Raw genomic sequence first — 17,933 nt, 5'->3', positions numbered from 1 at the left:
GAAAACTGAAAACTGAAAAACACTGTAGCGAAATAATTTTTAAATGTGTGAATAGTATCGTGGGACCCATTTTTAATGAAAAAGTTGCTGAAAAGTGAAATTTGTGGGTCCGTGAACAGTACACGATGTGCTGTGATTGGTCCAAAAAAATTTGACAAGTCAAAGTTTGCGGCTACTGTTCATTGAACAGTGCATGAACAGTAGCCGCAACACCCAAAACGCGTGAAAAAAATAAAAAATAAAAAAAAAACGTAAACGCAGACGCAGAAGTTTTCATCCCAATCCAAACGCAACCTAAAGATTCATAAATTTACTTTTGTAAGTCTGGAAAGAAGTACTTTTAAAGGTTATGATTATGGATTCATCAAACTTGCAACATTTAACCATTTAAACTTGCTATTTAAGTACATGAATATTAGGAATTAATCTTATAGCTTTCATCTTATAGTCTAGAGGAAGGTGAATTAAAAAAATGAATTTCTTGAACATTTTTTTGAATTTTTCCGTGCATCGCACATGTTAGTAAACTAGTGTATAAGTAATTAAACTTGAAACCTTACATTGTAGCTTTTTGTAACGTGTGGCAAGTGTCTTTGTAAAAGCTACTTAGACACGGCTTCAAGTTATAATGGAGACCACATATTATGTTACAAACAAGGCAATGACTGTTTGAGCCAAAATAAAATAATTAATTAATTAATTAATTATAGGTAAAAGTCCAAAATGAAATAATCCCAAACTTAAATGGTACAAAAGCATACTTTAGTGAATTATTTAAATGATCAATTTTGAAAATTGCTGGTAGTGAATTAATAAGGGATGGCTACATGGAGGCCTCTTTAATATGATTTTTTTTAATCTGCATTTTTGTGTTTCACTTCCATGTCTCTTTAATCATTTAGTAAAGCAGGAATCTTTTACTAATAATTAGGAAATTAAAGAAAAATCAAGAAAGAACAGCCAAAGGATCTTCGATTAAAGTTATTCCCTTCATTCTATTTTAAGATCGTATCCTATTCATTGACAGGCATACGTGTGCTTCCTTTAATATATATATATATATATATATATAATTTTTTTTTTTTTTTAAGATGATCATATTAAGTATGAGCACACTGCACACATATGTTTTTATTTATCAACATTTTTTTATATAATTCATGCCAATCATATTTTTTTTCTGCTAAAATATAAATTACATCCTCTACGTTTGGGTGAATTGTCAATTTCATCTCAAAGTCTAGTTTTCATTTTGTTATAGTTTTTTTTTTTTTTTTTTTAAATTTAATAGTTACAACAAGGAAATAAATATTCAAATCTTAAATCGATATGTTGAAAACACTAAAAAATGTCAACCAATTAATTTGCAAGATTCTTGACTTTTTTGTCACTATAATTCTAAACTTTATCAGCAATTTTATAGACAACAACAAATCCAAGGACCAATTTGCCAGAGATGTTAAGTTTAAGAGCAAAAATTTTGAAAAGGCAAAGTACGTAATTGTAACAGCAACCATTAATATTTTCAAAGCGAGAATTTTCGCTTTAAAATGTCTATCTTTGCAATGATATACTGTAAGCGCAATGCATTACCAAAATATCTTTTAAACTATCGCCGTAAGAGAATCCAACTTCACTTGTTACTGGTACAAGAAAAAGAGATGGAACCTACAGCACCTTGACATGCACGGCAAATTGACAAAAAAAGCTGAGATTCTAAGGACAATTATAGCTAAGAAAAGTTACAAGTTCTTGTCTTCTCTGTCCTACTAACGTGTTCTTGTTATAGTATTTTTATTTTTTATATACTGCTCATCACAAGGCACAGCTCTATAGGATACTCAAGTCTGAAACCATGGCCATCCTTAAACTTAGCCTTGTTTTGCTTGTTCTTCATGTTGTGCAACTGCAAGGCAACGCAATGAGTGATTGTGAGGGTACTCTCTCTCTCTATTAATATATAAATATTAATAAATAAATATATACATAAAAAAAATGTATAATAATATACTATTATACATATAATATAATATATATATAGTATGTTTTTCATATATAGTTTAATTTACTTAGCTGTCGTTGAAGATATACATGAAAAGTTGCATGATTGCTTCACTATCTTTTTTTAAGAAATATTTGTAGAATCCAATGCTTGTTTTCTTTATTCTTCTAATTTTTTTAAAAAAAATTGGGTTTATAGCAAAATCCTAAAATCTAAAATTATGAAAGCATTAGGAGATTGAAGAGAAAAATGTTGATGGGGCAAGAATATATGACATACATAGTGGTTTTTTTTTTATTACTATTGTGGGTACTTTTTTGGAGTTACTTGGTAGCCTTTTGGCTTTCTGTACTCTCCTTTTGGTTTCCCACATCGAATAAAACTCCCTCCCCCTTTGCCTTATAAGCGTGAGCTTAAGAGAAAGGAGTATCATCAAAAAATGCACCCACAACTATTATTCATAGTTTCCGTTACTTTCAAGTGCCCTAAATATTTTGTTTAGTTTAAAATACTGAATCTATTACTTTGAGTTTCAAATACAGTGACAAGACCAGTTTGTTCTACCTTGAAAAAAATGTTGTGATATGGGATATAGTACATGTAGGGACTTTCAATTTGAAAGATAACATTTTCTATTTAGAGGACTACAACTTATCCTATAAAAGTAGGAGTATAATTTTCTATCTTCACTTTATCACTAATTTACTACTAACCAATTCAATTTTTACACCTACAGCTAAAAAAAAATCTCTTCGATGAGATTAATGGTAACAGGACGCCACTACATCTCGCCAACTTCACTAAGAACAGCAATGCAGCTTGCTTGGCTAATAAGATTGCAGACCAATTAAAGAATGTAACATGTAAAACGCCTTCACTATAGCTCTACTCCAGGCACCAAGCCGAATATCACCGATTTTGACAAGCTCCTAGATGGCTGTGACATAAAAGAGAATCACATAGTTCAAGGGGTCATATTGCCTGTTTGTGTGCCCAAAATTAACCTATCGTTGATGACTGATAATTATACAATTACTACAACATCTCAATATGCAAAATATCTGAAGGATTCAAACTACGCTGGGATTGGGATTGGCTCTAAGGATAATTGGATGGTGGTTGTTTTGAGCACTAACACATCAGCCGGAAACTTTTCCCGTGCAACTTCTTTGATTGCAAATTTCAGTATGCGTAATTACTTGGTGGCTTTGTTCATTGGATTTCTTGTTGTTTCAATGAGCTGAAATGCATGCTCCAGGTGCTTGTTATTGATATACAGATCATTTAGCTTCTTTTTGTGTGTTTGTTGTGTAAAGTTGTGAACTTAGTTGAGATTGTTTTTCTTGTTGTAGAGTATCGTGATTGTAATTGTGCATATTTCTTATGGCAAGTTCATTCTTGCTGAATCTGTAAGATATGTATAACAAACTTGTCATGAATAAGATATGGAGTTCCATAATTGATTGTGATGGTTCTCTCTCCCTGCAAAATTAATATATAAATATTAATTAGTACTAATAAATAAATACATAAATAAACAACTATATAATAATATAATTATTATACATAATATATATATACATACGTATTTTTCATATCTAATTTTGTAAAGCAAAGGAATTTCAGGAAGGAAAAGTAAATACTCTGAAATGAAACTTGTATTCACAAAGAAAATGAAAAGGCACACAGAATCTTACTCACTGGGTTGCTATTTATACTTCATAGCAATCAGTTACTCAAGCCCACAAATCAGGCGGTAAACTAGCAAATGTAACTAACTAAAACAGAAAACAATCTAACGGCTAAAAAGAAATCTAATAAAATTACAACACATGTCCATCTAACCGCCTGAATCACGTGCCAGAAACTGAAACCTCATTTAACAATACGACATCGTTTTTCCTTTGTAATTGCTTATTTCCTTTAACAGAAAACGATGTTGTTTTCTTCAATTGCTTCATCAAACTTCTTGCTTCAGTTTCAACAAATTTACTTGCTATCATTGACGAAATACATGAAAAGTTGTATGTGTGCTTCACTGTCTTGATTGTTTCAAGAAATATTTGTAGAATTTAATGCTTCTTTTCTTTATTTTTCAAAATTTTTTATAAAAAAATATCTTAAAGTTTAAAAATTGTGAAAGAGTCAAGAGATTGAAGAGAAAAATGCTGGTGGGGCAAGAAAATATGACATACATAGTGGTTTTATTATTATTATTATTATTATAGCCTCAGTTGCTTTCAAGTGCCTTAAAGATTTTGTTTTTATTATTTTGAGTTTGAGATACCGTGACATGACCCGTTGTTCTGCCCTGAAAATATGTTGTGACCAGTTGAAGCATGAAATTCAATTTCGTTTTCAGTTTCATTAGTAGGACTAAATTTTGGAACATGCATGTGCTCAATTCCAATCAATGGTCCCTGAGTATCAAGGATAATATCGGACTCCTAAAGAAATTCATTGAGTTGCTAAACTAATTTTTTGTTAAAGTAATCAAACAAAATCCAAAACCATCAGTCAGCAACCTTTTTAAAAAATCATGAAAGTATGATAAAGTTATTGAAACAGTGCTAAAAATAATTTTTCTGCAACAATTGAATTCCATCAAAGTATCAGATTAAGAATTAATATTGGTAGCTAGTTGTAGAAAATAGAGAAGATCACTGCTAAATAGGCTAACTTTGGTGCATTACTTAGTTAATCTTCACTCTATTAGTTCTAACCAATGCAATTTTTACATCTACTGCCCAAACATATCTCTGGGATGACCTTAATGGTTACAGGAGGTCACTACATCTCAACAACTTCACTGACAACAGCAATGCAGCTTGCCTAGCTAATAAAATTGCAGACCAGTTAAAGAATGAAACATGTAAAAACGCCTTTAACTTCAGCTCCACTCCAGGCACCAAGCCTAATGTCCCCAAATTTGACAAGTTCTTGCATAAGTGTGACATAAAAGACAAACACGCAGTTGATGGGATCATATTGCCTGTTTGTGTGCCTAGATTAGACCCAATTGTGGTGTTTTCTAATTATACAAAATCTCAATATGCAAAATATCTGAAGAATTCAAACTACACCGGGGCTGGGATTGCCTCTGAGGATAATTGGATGGTGGTTGTTTTGAGCACTAACACAACAACCGGCAACTTTTCCGGTGTAGCTTCTTTGATTGCAAATATCAGTATGGGTAACTATATGTTGGCTTTGTTCCTTGGATTGCTGCTTGTTTCAGTGAGCTGAAATGCTCCAGGTGCTTGTGATTTACACAAATTTACCTTCTTTTGACATGTTTTTTATGTAAAGTTGTGAACTTGGCAGGGATTGTTTCTCTTTTTGTAACATATTATGATTGTAATTGTGCATATTTCTTATGGCAAGTTCATTCTTGCTGAATATGTAAAAACTGCATAACAAACTTGTGCAGTATATGAATAAAATATGGAGTTCCATTACTATGCTTTGGTAATAGAGTAATAATCAAGGGGTAAAGGCCCAAAAACATGACCTTTTTATTCATGTTTATAAAAAAAAAAAATGTCCTTTTTATTCATTAGTATCTTCAATTGATTTAAAGCATTTTTTCTAGCTCATGCTTTCCAAGGTTCAAATGGAGAACTGATGCAGCAAAAGTTGCTTTTAAATAGGATTTTGCAAACAGAAAAATAAAATAAATCTAGGAATCAACACCAAGCAAGAATTAAAAACTTGTCATATAAACTACTACGACTAAACTCTGACCGTAATTGACTTGTACCAAAGCTCAATTATTAAATAATAATTAAAATAGCATTGACTCTAGAAAATTCAATAAATTACTAATTAGCTAATAAGACCTAAAATAAAATCCAATGGACCAATGGTAAAATACAATTGGTTTCTAAAATTAAATGAATTTTAAATAATTGTTGCGCTCCTTGCATCTAGAACTGGCAATACACTTTTATATTTGATTAAATTACATTTTGCCTTTTGGCCCTTTAAAGTTTGAGATTTTTTTTTTCCGTCACTTAAGTGTTAAATTTTTTATTTTAATCCCCCAAGTTTGATTCCGTTTAGACGTTAAATCAATGTCAAATTAGCTCAAAACGATGTAAATTTTTTATTTGAAACTACATCTTTTTAAAGTGTGTTTAATTCACATCACTTTTTATTTTTTAGTAAAATAACTCAATTTTTTTCCTTTTTTTTTCTCTCTAACACTAAAAATAGCAATTCATGCCTTAGAGCTGATAACAATTGGGGTGGAGGATGGTGGCGACACAGTTTGGGTCTATGTATGTTTGAGTAGTGAAACAATAAAATACGATGTACATTGTCATGGTTTAATCATGAGTCAGTCAGTCAGCGGGACTTGTCCCAACTTGGCCATGCAACTGTGTAGGGTGAGTTTCCATTACCATGAAATTGGTCGGTTTTGTGGGTTGTGTTGATGGAGTTTTGTGAGGTCTGAATGTCTGATTGTTGTGTGGATCATATTTTTCCTTGGTTTTACTTTCTATATCCTTGAAATTTGAAAATTATTAGTATCTAATACTACTTGAGCAACTGTTGTAACGTTAGGTTAGTATATAGTTAATTCTCAAAATAAAAAATAAATAAAAATAAAAAAGAAAAGAAAGAAAGAAAGAAAGAGTAGTCTATGGTCAGTAAAGAATTTAGTCCACTATAAATACTCTCCATTGAATTATTGTAACGTAACACACAAGATATGATATAAAAGATATAACCATCAATAACTTTTTCATTATGGATGTAGATCGTTATGCTAAAACATATTATTGTCTGTTTATATACAAATTTACCTACTTTTGTGTGTTTCTTGTGTAAAGTTGTTAACTTAGACGAGATTGTTTTTCTTGTTGTAGCATATCATGATTGCAATTGTATATATTTCTTATGGCAAGTTCATTCTTATTGAATATGTAAGATCTACATAACAAACTTGTGCGATACATGATAAGATATGGAGTTCCATAACTATGCTTTGTTAGATAGCAATGGAGTAATAATCATTAATTAGAATGGTAAAAGGCCCTGAAATATGACCATGTTTATTTAGTATATTCAATTGATTTTAAGCATTCTTTTTTAGATTCATGCTTTATTTTAGAAAATCCAACACCCCCAGTTCTCTTCCTTTAAATTAGTAACATATATAAAGTTCTCCCTATTCATCATATTCATGATGGCTTTAATTTTATTGAACTGTAAATCATGGTCCTGTTTAGAGGCATATATGATATTTTCTCACACATAGATTAGTTGAAGCGAAATTCTTCACTCTAGTGGCGGAGCCAAGATTTTAGTTTAGGAGAGACAAGATTTAAAGAAAATATTAAGCAAAAATAACCTAAAAAAAATTAATTGATATCAATAACCAAATGAATAAAAAGTTGTAAACAACTGTAATTGTCATACAAAATTTAATATAAATGTAAATGTAAACTATAATTTATTTTTCATACCAAGTTTAATTTACGTACTAAAAAGCCTTTGACCTTTTTTTTTTTTTTTTTTTTCATATTTTGAAATTGTTGCATAGTCACTAACAATCAAAGTAAAATATTAATCTAAATAAATCAATCTAAATATGTAAGAGTATAGCAATAACCTGTAAAATTGTATATAGGTATGTGAAAATGACAGACAATAAATCATAGTCTACCACGTAGAATGGTTATGAAAGATGTGTAGTATTGGTTGACTTGAGGTTGTAGAATAACTCAAATGGTTGTGAATATAAATATATATTTTTTTTAGTTAAACACTAAAGTGCAGTGTATGGTACTTATCAAATTGACAACTTGGACAATATAAAAGCTTAAAAAAGAGAAGTTAATATTACTATGGTAACTGTTAAGCGGCGTGAATTGTAAAGCTTTTCCTTTTTCTTTTCTTTTTTTGGTGTCAGGGCTGTTTTCTACAACAGAACAGCTGAACAGGTTACACTTTTTTTTTTCTTCCCTTGTATTAGGCAAAGCATTTAAGAAAGGAACAAAGATGCTATAATATCCATGAGACTTTTCAAGAGCAGTCGCCCGCCCCTACTTCACCCTAACTTCTTTTTAGGTGACAAATAGAAAATTCTGGTTACTATAGATATTTATTAAAGCAAATGATGAAGCTATTAAGGTTTTCATTTCACCGTTAAAACTTGAAAGGGTTTTTTTTTTTTGATAACTTGAAAGTTATTTTGGTTACAAGGTAACGAAACTTGAAGGGTTTTGATTCTCACACATCCACTTTTATGTATTAAAATATGGATATTTTCATATCAATTATGGACATGTGCAGGAAATAATGAATGTGAGTGAATGTGAAACAATTAATATTTTTCAAAAAATAAAATCTTACACCTACAGCCTTTTGTAACATGTGACAATTGTCTTTATTGTAAAAGCTACTTAGACGTAGCTTTAAGCTATTATGGGTACCACAGGTTATGTTACAACCAAAAAAATAAATAAATAACTTGTTTGAGCCAAAATAAATTATAAGGTCCAAAATGAAATAACTTTAAACTTAAAATGTCAAAAGTGTACTTTAGGGAATAATTTAAAAGATCAATTTTGAGAATTGTTAGTAGTGAATTGATAAGCAAATAAGCCATGTCTACTGGGACGGACCTATCTTACGAACAAGGGGGCCAAGTCACCCACCCCAAAAGATTTTATATTATATTACCAATTAAAAAATAAATGCAAGTGTAATAAAAATATATAATTTTAATTAGTAATTTTTGCATCTAAAAAAAACAAGAGAATAGAGTTTAAGTAAAAATATTATTAAGTAATATTTTTTTAAATCATATTTAAATATATATAAAATGTCTCAATTTAGTTCTCTCTTTAGACTCCAAAATACATTAAACCACCCCTGAGTATAAGTATTGTGGTCCAACAACATTCGAAACATACAAGTGGAGCAACAAAAAAGCTAAACCTTACAATTCAGATGCTTTCTCAAGAGTCAAGTAATTCCAAGTTCTTTCCAATGTCTTCCTCATATCCCAAGCAAGGATATATCCTTACACCTTTTTAATATAAGGCAAGACAAATATTTGATAGGAATTGCATTCAAGTTACATTTATGTTAACTTTTACAAAATTATAATACTTGTTAGCTTTTTCCCATAATGTAATATTTGGATATTACAAATATCAAGGAGATTTGGAATTTGGATACTACAAATTCACTAATCTATGAAGAACTTAAATTATAGTATTTTTTATTTTAAAATATAATTAAAAATAAACTCGTAGAGATTTAGTGTCCGTTTGGCATGATTAATTTTGCCAACCTATTTTACTATTTATCTTATTTTTGTTACTATTCATGAGTCCTACTGCACTTTTTGGTACTAGTCATAGGTTCAACTATACTATTTCAGCTAATTTTTATTTTTATCTACAGTACTTTCAATAAAAAATTTTCAGTTTCAGCAAAATAAGCGGGTTCCAAACAGACCCTTAATGACAATAATTGTTGTGAAGTTTTGCATGCATGATAAACCTGCTGAAGATATTTAATCAAACAATGGTTTCAACAAAATTGAAATTTAATAAAAGTTAATAGAATGATGTAACTTTTTTAAAACTTACACTAAATTTAACTTAAACCCAATTCATTTGGCAATAAATCTAACAAAAATGTATTAATTTAAGTGAAAACCAACAACTAATAATTAGGCCCAAAATATATTGCATTTGACATTTACATTACAAATCACATACATACGTAAGAATAATCTTGCAAAAACAGCTTTGAGTACTTACAAGAACAAAAATTCAATTTTGGCTTTAGAATACCCCTAGGAAAGCTTCTGAGTTAGACCATGTCTTCATTCCTTTTAAAGTTAAGTTCACTTCGGAGAGTTCATCTATATAACTTCTACTCTATATAGGACTAAGGTGTTACTTTTTAAGGATAAACACATGTTCTTTTGTTTTTTGGTTTCAACTTATGACTATGTCATTGTGACCAAAAAAAAAATTCTCAAAAACAAAAGAAACGAAAAAGAGAAACAAATGGGTACGTAAGGCATTTATGCTCATATACAAAATTATAAGAATCAAGAAAATACTATATTCCATTAAATTTTTTTGCTCCCACACACAAAAAACTCAATTTAAATCACTAGAATTTCCGTCTAAAATACGTAGGACGTTTGGCAGGTATGCAAAATTACTATAAAATAGTAATTTTTTTATATAACTTTTATAAAAATTCAGGAATCATAAAATTGGGTTTTTATTTATTTATTTATTTTTTGGTGAGTGGGAGAAACAAATTTTAATGGAATATAGTACTTTCTGATTCTTAAAACTTTTTTTTTTTTGATAAAATATATTTTTAGTACTATATTAATTCCAATGTACCTAATCCAGTTACAACATTGTTCGCCTTGTTTGCTATTAAAGAATGGTAAATCATGATATTTTTAAACTTCATTAATAAATTCTAATACCTTTTATATGTTTACAATCTTTTTTAGATTATATATATATATATATATATATATATTGTGGGGTTTTTTCCCCGCACACTCGGCTCATTGTCCTCTTTGGGGAGCCAAGCCCGCAAGGATTTGTCCTCGTCCCCGAGTGTGGGAACCTTCTCTAACCGATGTGGGACTCTAAGGATGCAGTGTAAAAGGCTACAAGGCAAGCCCTTGGCCCGAAGATCCGTCCATCCGATGTGGGACTCTAAGGATGCAGTGTAAAAGGCTACAAGGCAAGCCCTTGGCCCGAAGATCCGTCCATCCAAGGTTCCCACACTTGGGGACGAGGACAAATCCTTGCAGGCTTGGCTCCCCAAAGAGGACAATGAGCCGAGTGTGCGGGGAAAAAAAACCCCACATATATATATATATATATATAGTTTGTTTAGAAATGAATTTTTAGAATTAGACTGGTAGTTATATACCCTAAATTAAAACTAGTGCATAGAAAAATAATAATAATAAATTGGAGACCAATAAATACATTTATAGATCTGTGTATGTTTGATATGGCACTGGAACTCAACGAAGTCCTCACCTTATTTAGTGCTACAATGTCTCCAATCTCAAGTGCTAGTCAATTTGGTGTGCAAAAGTTAGGATCAAACATTGTGAGAAAGAAAGTGTGAAGGAGAGAGGTTGAGAATGGGAATAATAAATTAGGTGTGGACATAATAATTGAAATTTAAAATGGTGTTGGGGATTAGAGTGTGGTTCCGTCTCCCCTTAAGCTTACCAAATATTAGTTTATCATGCTTTTCAAATATCAATGTCATTAGCCATTAATAAAAACTCAATAATTAATGACAAGCTTAATGTTTTTTTTTTTTTGGTGTATTTGTATTTCTAAACATACTAAACAAATAAGCTTATAGACTTAAATGGTATATGGCATCCAATTGTTGTGAAATTTTGTATGTGATTAATTTATAACAGATGTTTAATAAAATTATAAATTTCACTTAATAGTGATTTATAAAAGGTAGAGATCATGTACCCTTTATCAAAGTAGCATTAGATGTGTAGGTTCCAGTTAACTCAACTGATAAAGTCTTTGATGGTTGTATAAGAGATCGTGGGTTCAATCCCCGCCTACACCAAAAACTAATTGGTGTCTTGGTCTGATGATAAAGAGTTATTATCAGGAGCGGACACCATAGGTTGAAACTCTCTAAAAAAAAAAGTAGCATTAGATGTAACATGAATCAAACCCATTAGTAATAAATATTGTTAATTCAAGCAAAAATGATAGTCAAACAACTTAATACCTAGAATTTGTTGTGAAAATGTTGTCGATGTAACACTTCAAAAAAAAATGCCACATACACAAAAATTTCATAACATTTTTATAAACAGTTAAGTTGACAAGTTTTTACTAATTCTCATTTAGGTCTACCACTAATATCATTTTTTTACTTATAACTATCAATCTGTCATATTAACAAGTGTGAAAAGTTTTGTCAACAATTTTTTGCATCTATAAACTTTCTCAAAAAAAAAAAAAAAAAATCTATATTGCTTGTAGGATCTGCTCTAAATTTTGTCACTCAAGTATAAAATAATTGTGATTTTTCTACGCTATGTTTAAACATTTAAACATAGCGTAGAAAAATCACAATTTTATAGCTGCGGGACTCAGGCTCTTCTCCATTCGAACCATTGCCTTTAAAAAATTTCAGAATTGTGTTTTTAGCCACTTTGTTTTATCCTTCGTGTTAAGTTATTGCTTTATTCTCTTCTCAAAAAAGTCATTTTGCCTTTCATTTTTTTTTTTTGGTTAAAGTGAAATATGTAAAATTTATTTTATTAAAGAAAATTTGGGTACAACAAGTCAACAAAGGAAAAAATGTAGTCTATAGAGACAAAAGAAGAACATTGTAAATATATTATAGTCGGTTTTATTGCTTTAGATGGTAGGTTTTTTTTTTTTTTTTTTTTTTTTTTTTTTTTATAAATAAGTGGGTTAGTCATGTTACATTACAAATTAAAAAATAAATGCTAGTAGAACAAGAATGCAAAATTTTAATTCATAATTTTTGCATCTAAAAAGAATCAAGAGAATAGAGTTTAAGTAAAAAAATATTATTTAAGTAATATTAAAAAAAAAATTAAAATCATATTTAAAAAAAATATATATATATATATATATATATATTATATTAATAGGTCTCAATTTAGTTTTTGCTTTAGACCTAAATGCATCAAGCCGACTGAATGGTACAAGAAAAAGAGATGGCACCTAGAGCACCTTGACATGCACGGCAACTAAAAGAAAATCAGAGATTCTAAGGACAATTATAGCTAAGAAAAGTTACAAGCTCGTCTTTTCTATCCTCTGAATGTGTTCTGATAGTATTTTTATATACCCCTCGTTACAAGGCACAGCTCTCTGTGACAAGTCTGAAACCATGGCCATCTTTAAACTTAGCCTCTCCCTTGTTTTGCTTGTTCTTCATGTTGTGCAAGGAAACGCAAAGAGTACTTCGGCTGGTACTCAGAGTACTTCTGCTGGTACTCTCTCTCTCTCTCTCTCTCTCTCTCTCTCTCTCTCTCTATATATATATATATATATATATATATAATCTCATTAACACTTACACCAATGTTACCCTCAATAAGTAATGTTACACTTATATTACTCAATAACTTATTATTAAATTTATATTTTGAAAATCTCACTATTGAATTACATGTTTTATATGCTCTTAACATATTGACAATTATTATACCAATCAGATATTATTAACCGTTTGATCAATAAACTCATCCTTTATGCATTATTTTAAACTACAAAAACTTGAATTTAAACAATTAATTGATAACATGGTTATTGATTTTTGATTATCTTGAAATTTTGCAAGCATGAAGAATATACGAAGATAATGTAATCTAATAGTGTATTTGTCAAAACTTACATCCAATTAAATAATATCAAGTGATGTAAAATTGCATAAAGTTACACCAAGTGTAACTTTAAACTAAGTTACACCACCTAAATTTTTTTTTTTTTTAAAAAGATCACCTAATAACTTTTTATTGGATTAACGTTTCAAATATCCTACTATAGGATAACATGTTTACTATGTTCTTAATATGCATACCAACTTTCATACCAATTATATGCTATCTCCTATTCAATCTAAAAACTCATCTTTTATGTATAATTTTAAATACAAAAACTTGTAAATTAAACATTTAATTAATAACATGGTTATTGATCTCAGATCGTCTTAAAATTTTTTAAGCATGTAAAGTATAAGAAGAAAATCTAATCAAATTGTAGATTTGTTAAAATTTGTGTTTAATAAATAATATTAGATAATATAACATAGCTTAAAACCCAACCAGGATTTTGATTTGGGAAAAGATTAAAAGACATGATTTGAAGCGCAAAAAAAAAAAAAAAAAAAAAATCTATAATTATAATCGGTACTAATAAATAAATACATAAATAGACAACTATATAATAATATAATTATTGTTCATAATATATATATATATATATATGAATTTTTCATTTTTAATTTAATTTACATGCTATAATTGACGATATACATGAGAAGGTGTATGTGTGCTTCATTGTCGTGAATCTCGTGATTGTTTTAAGAATATTTGTAGAATTCGATGCTTCTTCATTCTACTAATTTTTAAAATAATTTGGGTTTATAGCAAAATTCTAAAGTGTGAAATTGTGAAATAGTTAAGAGATAAAAGAGAAAAATATTGGGGGAGCAAGAAAATAAGACATGCATAGTGGTTATTATTATTATTATTAATTTAAAATATAGCCTCCATTACTTTCAAGTGACCTAAAGATGTTGCTATTTTAGTTTTAAAATGCAGAATCAATTACTTTGAGTTTCAAATACCATGACAAGATTAGTTTGTTCTGCCCTAAAAAAATGTTGTGAATATGAATATAGAACATGTAGGGACTTTCAATTTGAAAGATAACATTTTCTATTTAAAGGACTAAGAACATTCACATTAAATGTTCTAAAATAACTAAAATGTTATTTTAGTACTCAAAAATCTAAAAAATCTACAACATCAAAGGTACCAAAAGTCAAATTTTTTAAGACCTAGGTAGGTATTAAACACAAGAAAACATTATTTAAATGAAATTTGAGAGGGAGAGACTTGAGTTGTAAAATAAATAATAAATAAACATATTATTACTGGTATGTGTTGTAGTTACTGTTGTTCGGTCTTAATTACTGTGTTTTTAGGCAAGTTAGTTCCTCAACTTGAAGCATGAAATTCAATTTCATTTTCAGTTTCAGTATAGTAGGACTAAATTTTGGAACATGCATGTGCTCAATTCCAATCAATGGTCCCTGAGTATCAAGGATAATATCGGATTCTTAAAGAATTTCATTGAGTTGCTAAACTAATTTTTTTTTTTTTTTTTTTGTGAAATTAATCAAACAAAATCTAAAACCATCAGGCAGCAACCTTTTTTAAAGTGATGAAGTTATTGGAACAGTGCATAAAATATTTTTCTGTAGAATAGGGTAGTCTGCATTAGAAGAACTGAGCACTTAGACCATTTTATATCTTGAATCTTGATGAGTAACAGGCTTTTCAGAAGTATTTGGTGCTTTCAAGAGAACACAACCAAAATAATCTTTGCTTCTCTCACTTTTTCCCTCCTATAAGATCAAAATTATTTGACAAATCAAGAAAACACAACCAAATTATTTATCTAAATGGCATTTGTTGTCTTTTTTTATTTCTTAAGTTTTGGCTGATGCCTTTCCCACTCTTTCAACCATTTTAATTCCATCAAAATATCAAATTGACATTGGTAGCTAGTTGTAGACATAGAGAAGATTACTGCTAAATAGGTTAACTTTGGTGCGTTACTTACTTAAATCTTCGAATTTATTAATGCTAACCAATGCAATTTTTACATCTACAGCTGAAAGCTATCTCTTGGAAGACCTTAATGGTTACAGGATGTCACTACATCTCAACAACTTCACTGAGAACAGCAATGCAGCTTGCCTAGCTAATGAAATTGCAGACCAGTTACAGAACGAAACTTGTAAAAACGCCTTTCACTTCAGCTCTACTCCAGGCACCAAGCCTAAAGTCCCCAAATTTGACAAGTTCTTGGATAATTGTGACATAAATGACAACAACACAGTCGATGGGGTCATATTGCCTGTTTGTGTGCCTAGATTAGACCCATTTCTGGTGTTTTCTAATTATACAAAATCTCAATATGCAAAATATCTGAAGGATTCAAACTACACTGGGGTTGGGATTGGCTCTGAGGATATTTGGATGGTGGTCGTTTTGAGCACTAACACATCAACCGGAAGCTTTTCTGGTGCAGCTTCTTTGATTGCAAATATCAGTATGGGTAACTATACGTTGGCTTTGTTCCTTGGATTGCTCTTCTTGTTTCGGTGAGCTGAAATGCTCCAAGTGCTTGTTATTTATATACAGATTTGCCTTCTTTTTGTGTGTTTGTTGTGTAAAGTTGTGAACTTGGCAGGGATTGTTTCTCTTTTTGTAACATATTATGATTGTAATTGAGCATATTTCTTATGGCAAGTTCATTCTTGCTGAATATGTAAGAACCGCATAACAAACTTGTGCAGTACATGAATAAAACATGGAGTTCCATTACTATGCTTTAGTAATGAAGTAGTAATAATTAAGGGGTAAAGGCCCAGAAACATGACCTTGTTTATTCATTAGTATCTTCAATTGATTTAAAGCATCTTTTCTAGTTCATGCTTTCCAAGGTTCAAATGGAGAACTGATGCAGCAGAAATTACTTTTAAAAAAGATTTTGCAAACAGAAAAATAAAATAAATCTATGGTTGTGGGTGTGCACACATGATTTTTTTAGTTCATTGAATTTTTTTCACTATTCATTAAGAGTGTGGGTGTGCACACGCATGTGTACGTGGAACTTTGTTATATAACTCTACTCCAAATTAATACTATCTAATCCTACTTGGAGTGCAACTGTTGTAACCTAAATTCGTCTATCGTTGATTCTCAAAAAAAGAAAAAAAAGTTAGTCTATGGTTGGTAAATAATTTAACCTTCTTTTTTTTTTTTTTGAAAAATAATTTAACCTATTATAAATATTCTTCAATGTGTTATTGTAACGTAACACATAGGATATATAATATTAGAAAAATATTATTAGGTACTCTTGGAGTACCATAAATATGTAGTCTTCCTCTCACATGAATGGTGGGTTCCATCATGAATTTAATTAGTAGAACTCACCATTCATGTGAGAGGATGAAGTACACATTTATGATATTCCGGGAGTACACAATAATTTTCCTATTAAGTATATAATTATCAATAACTTTTTTGTTAAGGACGTAAATCATCATATTAAAACATATTAAGTCTACTTTTGCTCTCTATTCTCCCTCTCACTAAATCCAATACCAATTTTAACATATTTTATCTTTCTCTCAAATATTTCTACACGAGGTAGTTAACGTCAATGTTGATTTATTTACATAGATGGCGCAAGAAAGTTTTTTTTTTTTTTTTTGTACGTGTGTGTTTACAACTGTTTCTAGTTGGTGTGTCTACAAAAAAAGCTTCACATACTCTCCAATATTGCAAAGTAATAAACAAAATTGACATGTAATTGACTAAATTAATATACTTCTACACCCCAAAGAAAAAGGAAAAGAAAAATGGAGGCATATTAGCTAGCTGAACCTGTCGGTGCAGCTATCATAATTAAGTAATTAGACCTTTCTTTAGCTGGGCCACAATTCATGAACCTTTTTGATTAATTAAAATTTATAATAATTTGATAAGAATAGAGGAACCTGGTTAGAAAGATTCAATTTCACTTTGTACATCACCAAGACACCAACATAAATTTGTTGGTAGTGAACCATAAATATTGTGTCAAATATTGTAAACAGATTCTTTTCTTATTTGGTTTTCTCTACCTCTTTTGTTCCATGTTTACCAAGTCAAAAAGTGGAACTATTAAAACATCTTTCCATGAAGTTTGGATTGATAAATTATAAAGATAGAATTTTGAAGTATTAAGAAGTCAAGGGAAAAAAAATGCGTTTAAAAATGAAATAAAGTTTTGAGCATATATCTTCTGTATTTGCCTTGTCAAATGTGTATAATCTTGACACACTTTGAAAAAGACAATTGGTTCCCATGAAAATTGAAATTCACATTGAATTATTCGATTGCTACAAAGTTGCTCGTGACTTGAAAAGTTCTGAATTGATTCTCAGCCCAAGAAAATGATGGGGGAAAAATTCAAGCAACAACTGCAGCATGCCAAAAATCTACATGTTGTAAGAACTTCCCTGTGATGACAATTGTTTTGGTATGTCATAATTATCAATAACAAATCCAAGTGATACCGTGAAACTCGAAGAGTCTAAAAAATAATAACATCTTTAATTTTGT

The 17,933-nt window shown here is 29.9% G+C and overlaps 2 protein-coding genes across 2 annotated transcripts; both read left to right on the top strand.

The window, feature by feature from the left end:
• Positions 1-1,855: 1,855 nt before the first annotated feature.
• Positions 1,856-5,289, top strand: LOC126719241 (uncharacterized GPI-anchored protein At5g19250-like). Its single transcript, XM_050421816.1, has 3 exons — positions 1,856-1,937; positions 2,897-3,187; positions 4,719-5,289. Exons 1-3 carry the CDS (start codon positions 1,856-1,858, stop codon positions 5,246-5,248), a joined length of 903 nt encoding a protein of 300 aa, XP_050277773.1. The 3' UTR covers positions 5,249-5,289.
• Positions 5,290-12,850: 7,561 nt separating this feature from the next.
• On the top strand, positions 12,851-16,145 carry LOC126717061 (uncharacterized GPI-anchored protein At5g19250-like). Its single transcript, XM_050418236.1, has 2 exons — positions 12,851-13,019; positions 15,430-16,145. Exons 1-2 carry the CDS (start codon positions 12,917-12,919, stop codon positions 15,924-15,926), a joined length of 600 nt encoding a protein of 199 aa, XP_050274193.1. The 5' UTR covers positions 12,851-12,916; the 3' UTR covers positions 15,927-16,145.
• Positions 16,146-17,933: the final 1,788 nt, after the last annotated feature.

The sequence above is a fragment of the Quercus robur genome, chromosome 3 (genome assembly GCF_932294415.1).
Source record: "Quercus robur chromosome 3, dhQueRobu3.1, whole genome shotgun sequence".
Taxonomy (NCBI): Eukaryota; Viridiplantae; Streptophyta; class Magnoliopsida; order Fagales; family Fagaceae; genus Quercus; species Quercus robur.
The sequence above is the reverse complement of the archived record's forward strand: the minus strand, read 5'-3'. Positions and strand labels throughout refer to the sequence as shown.

Bases quoted from the DNA above. Each gene is read 5' to 3' on its own strand.
- LOC126719241 (XM_050421816.1), top strand. From the start codon at position 1,856: ATGGCCATCCTTAAACTTAGCCTTGTTTTGCTTGTTCTTCATGTTGTG. The intron at 1,938-2,896 runs GTACTCTCTCTC...GCTCTACTCCAG, and splicing joins CGCAATGAGTGATTGTGAGG to GCACCAAGCCGAATATCACC. The intron at 3,188-4,718 runs GTATGCGTAATT...TCACTCTATTAG, and splicing joins TTCTTTGATTGCAAATTTCA to TTCTAACCAATGCAATTTTT.
- LOC126717061 (XM_050418236.1), top strand. From the start codon at position 12,917: ATGGCCATCTTTAAACTTAGCCTCTCCCTTGTTTTGCTTGTTCTTCAT. The intron at 13,020-15,429 runs GTACTCTCTCTC...TTACATCTACAG, and splicing joins TACTCAGAGTACTTCTGCTG to CTGAAAGCTATCTCTTGGAA.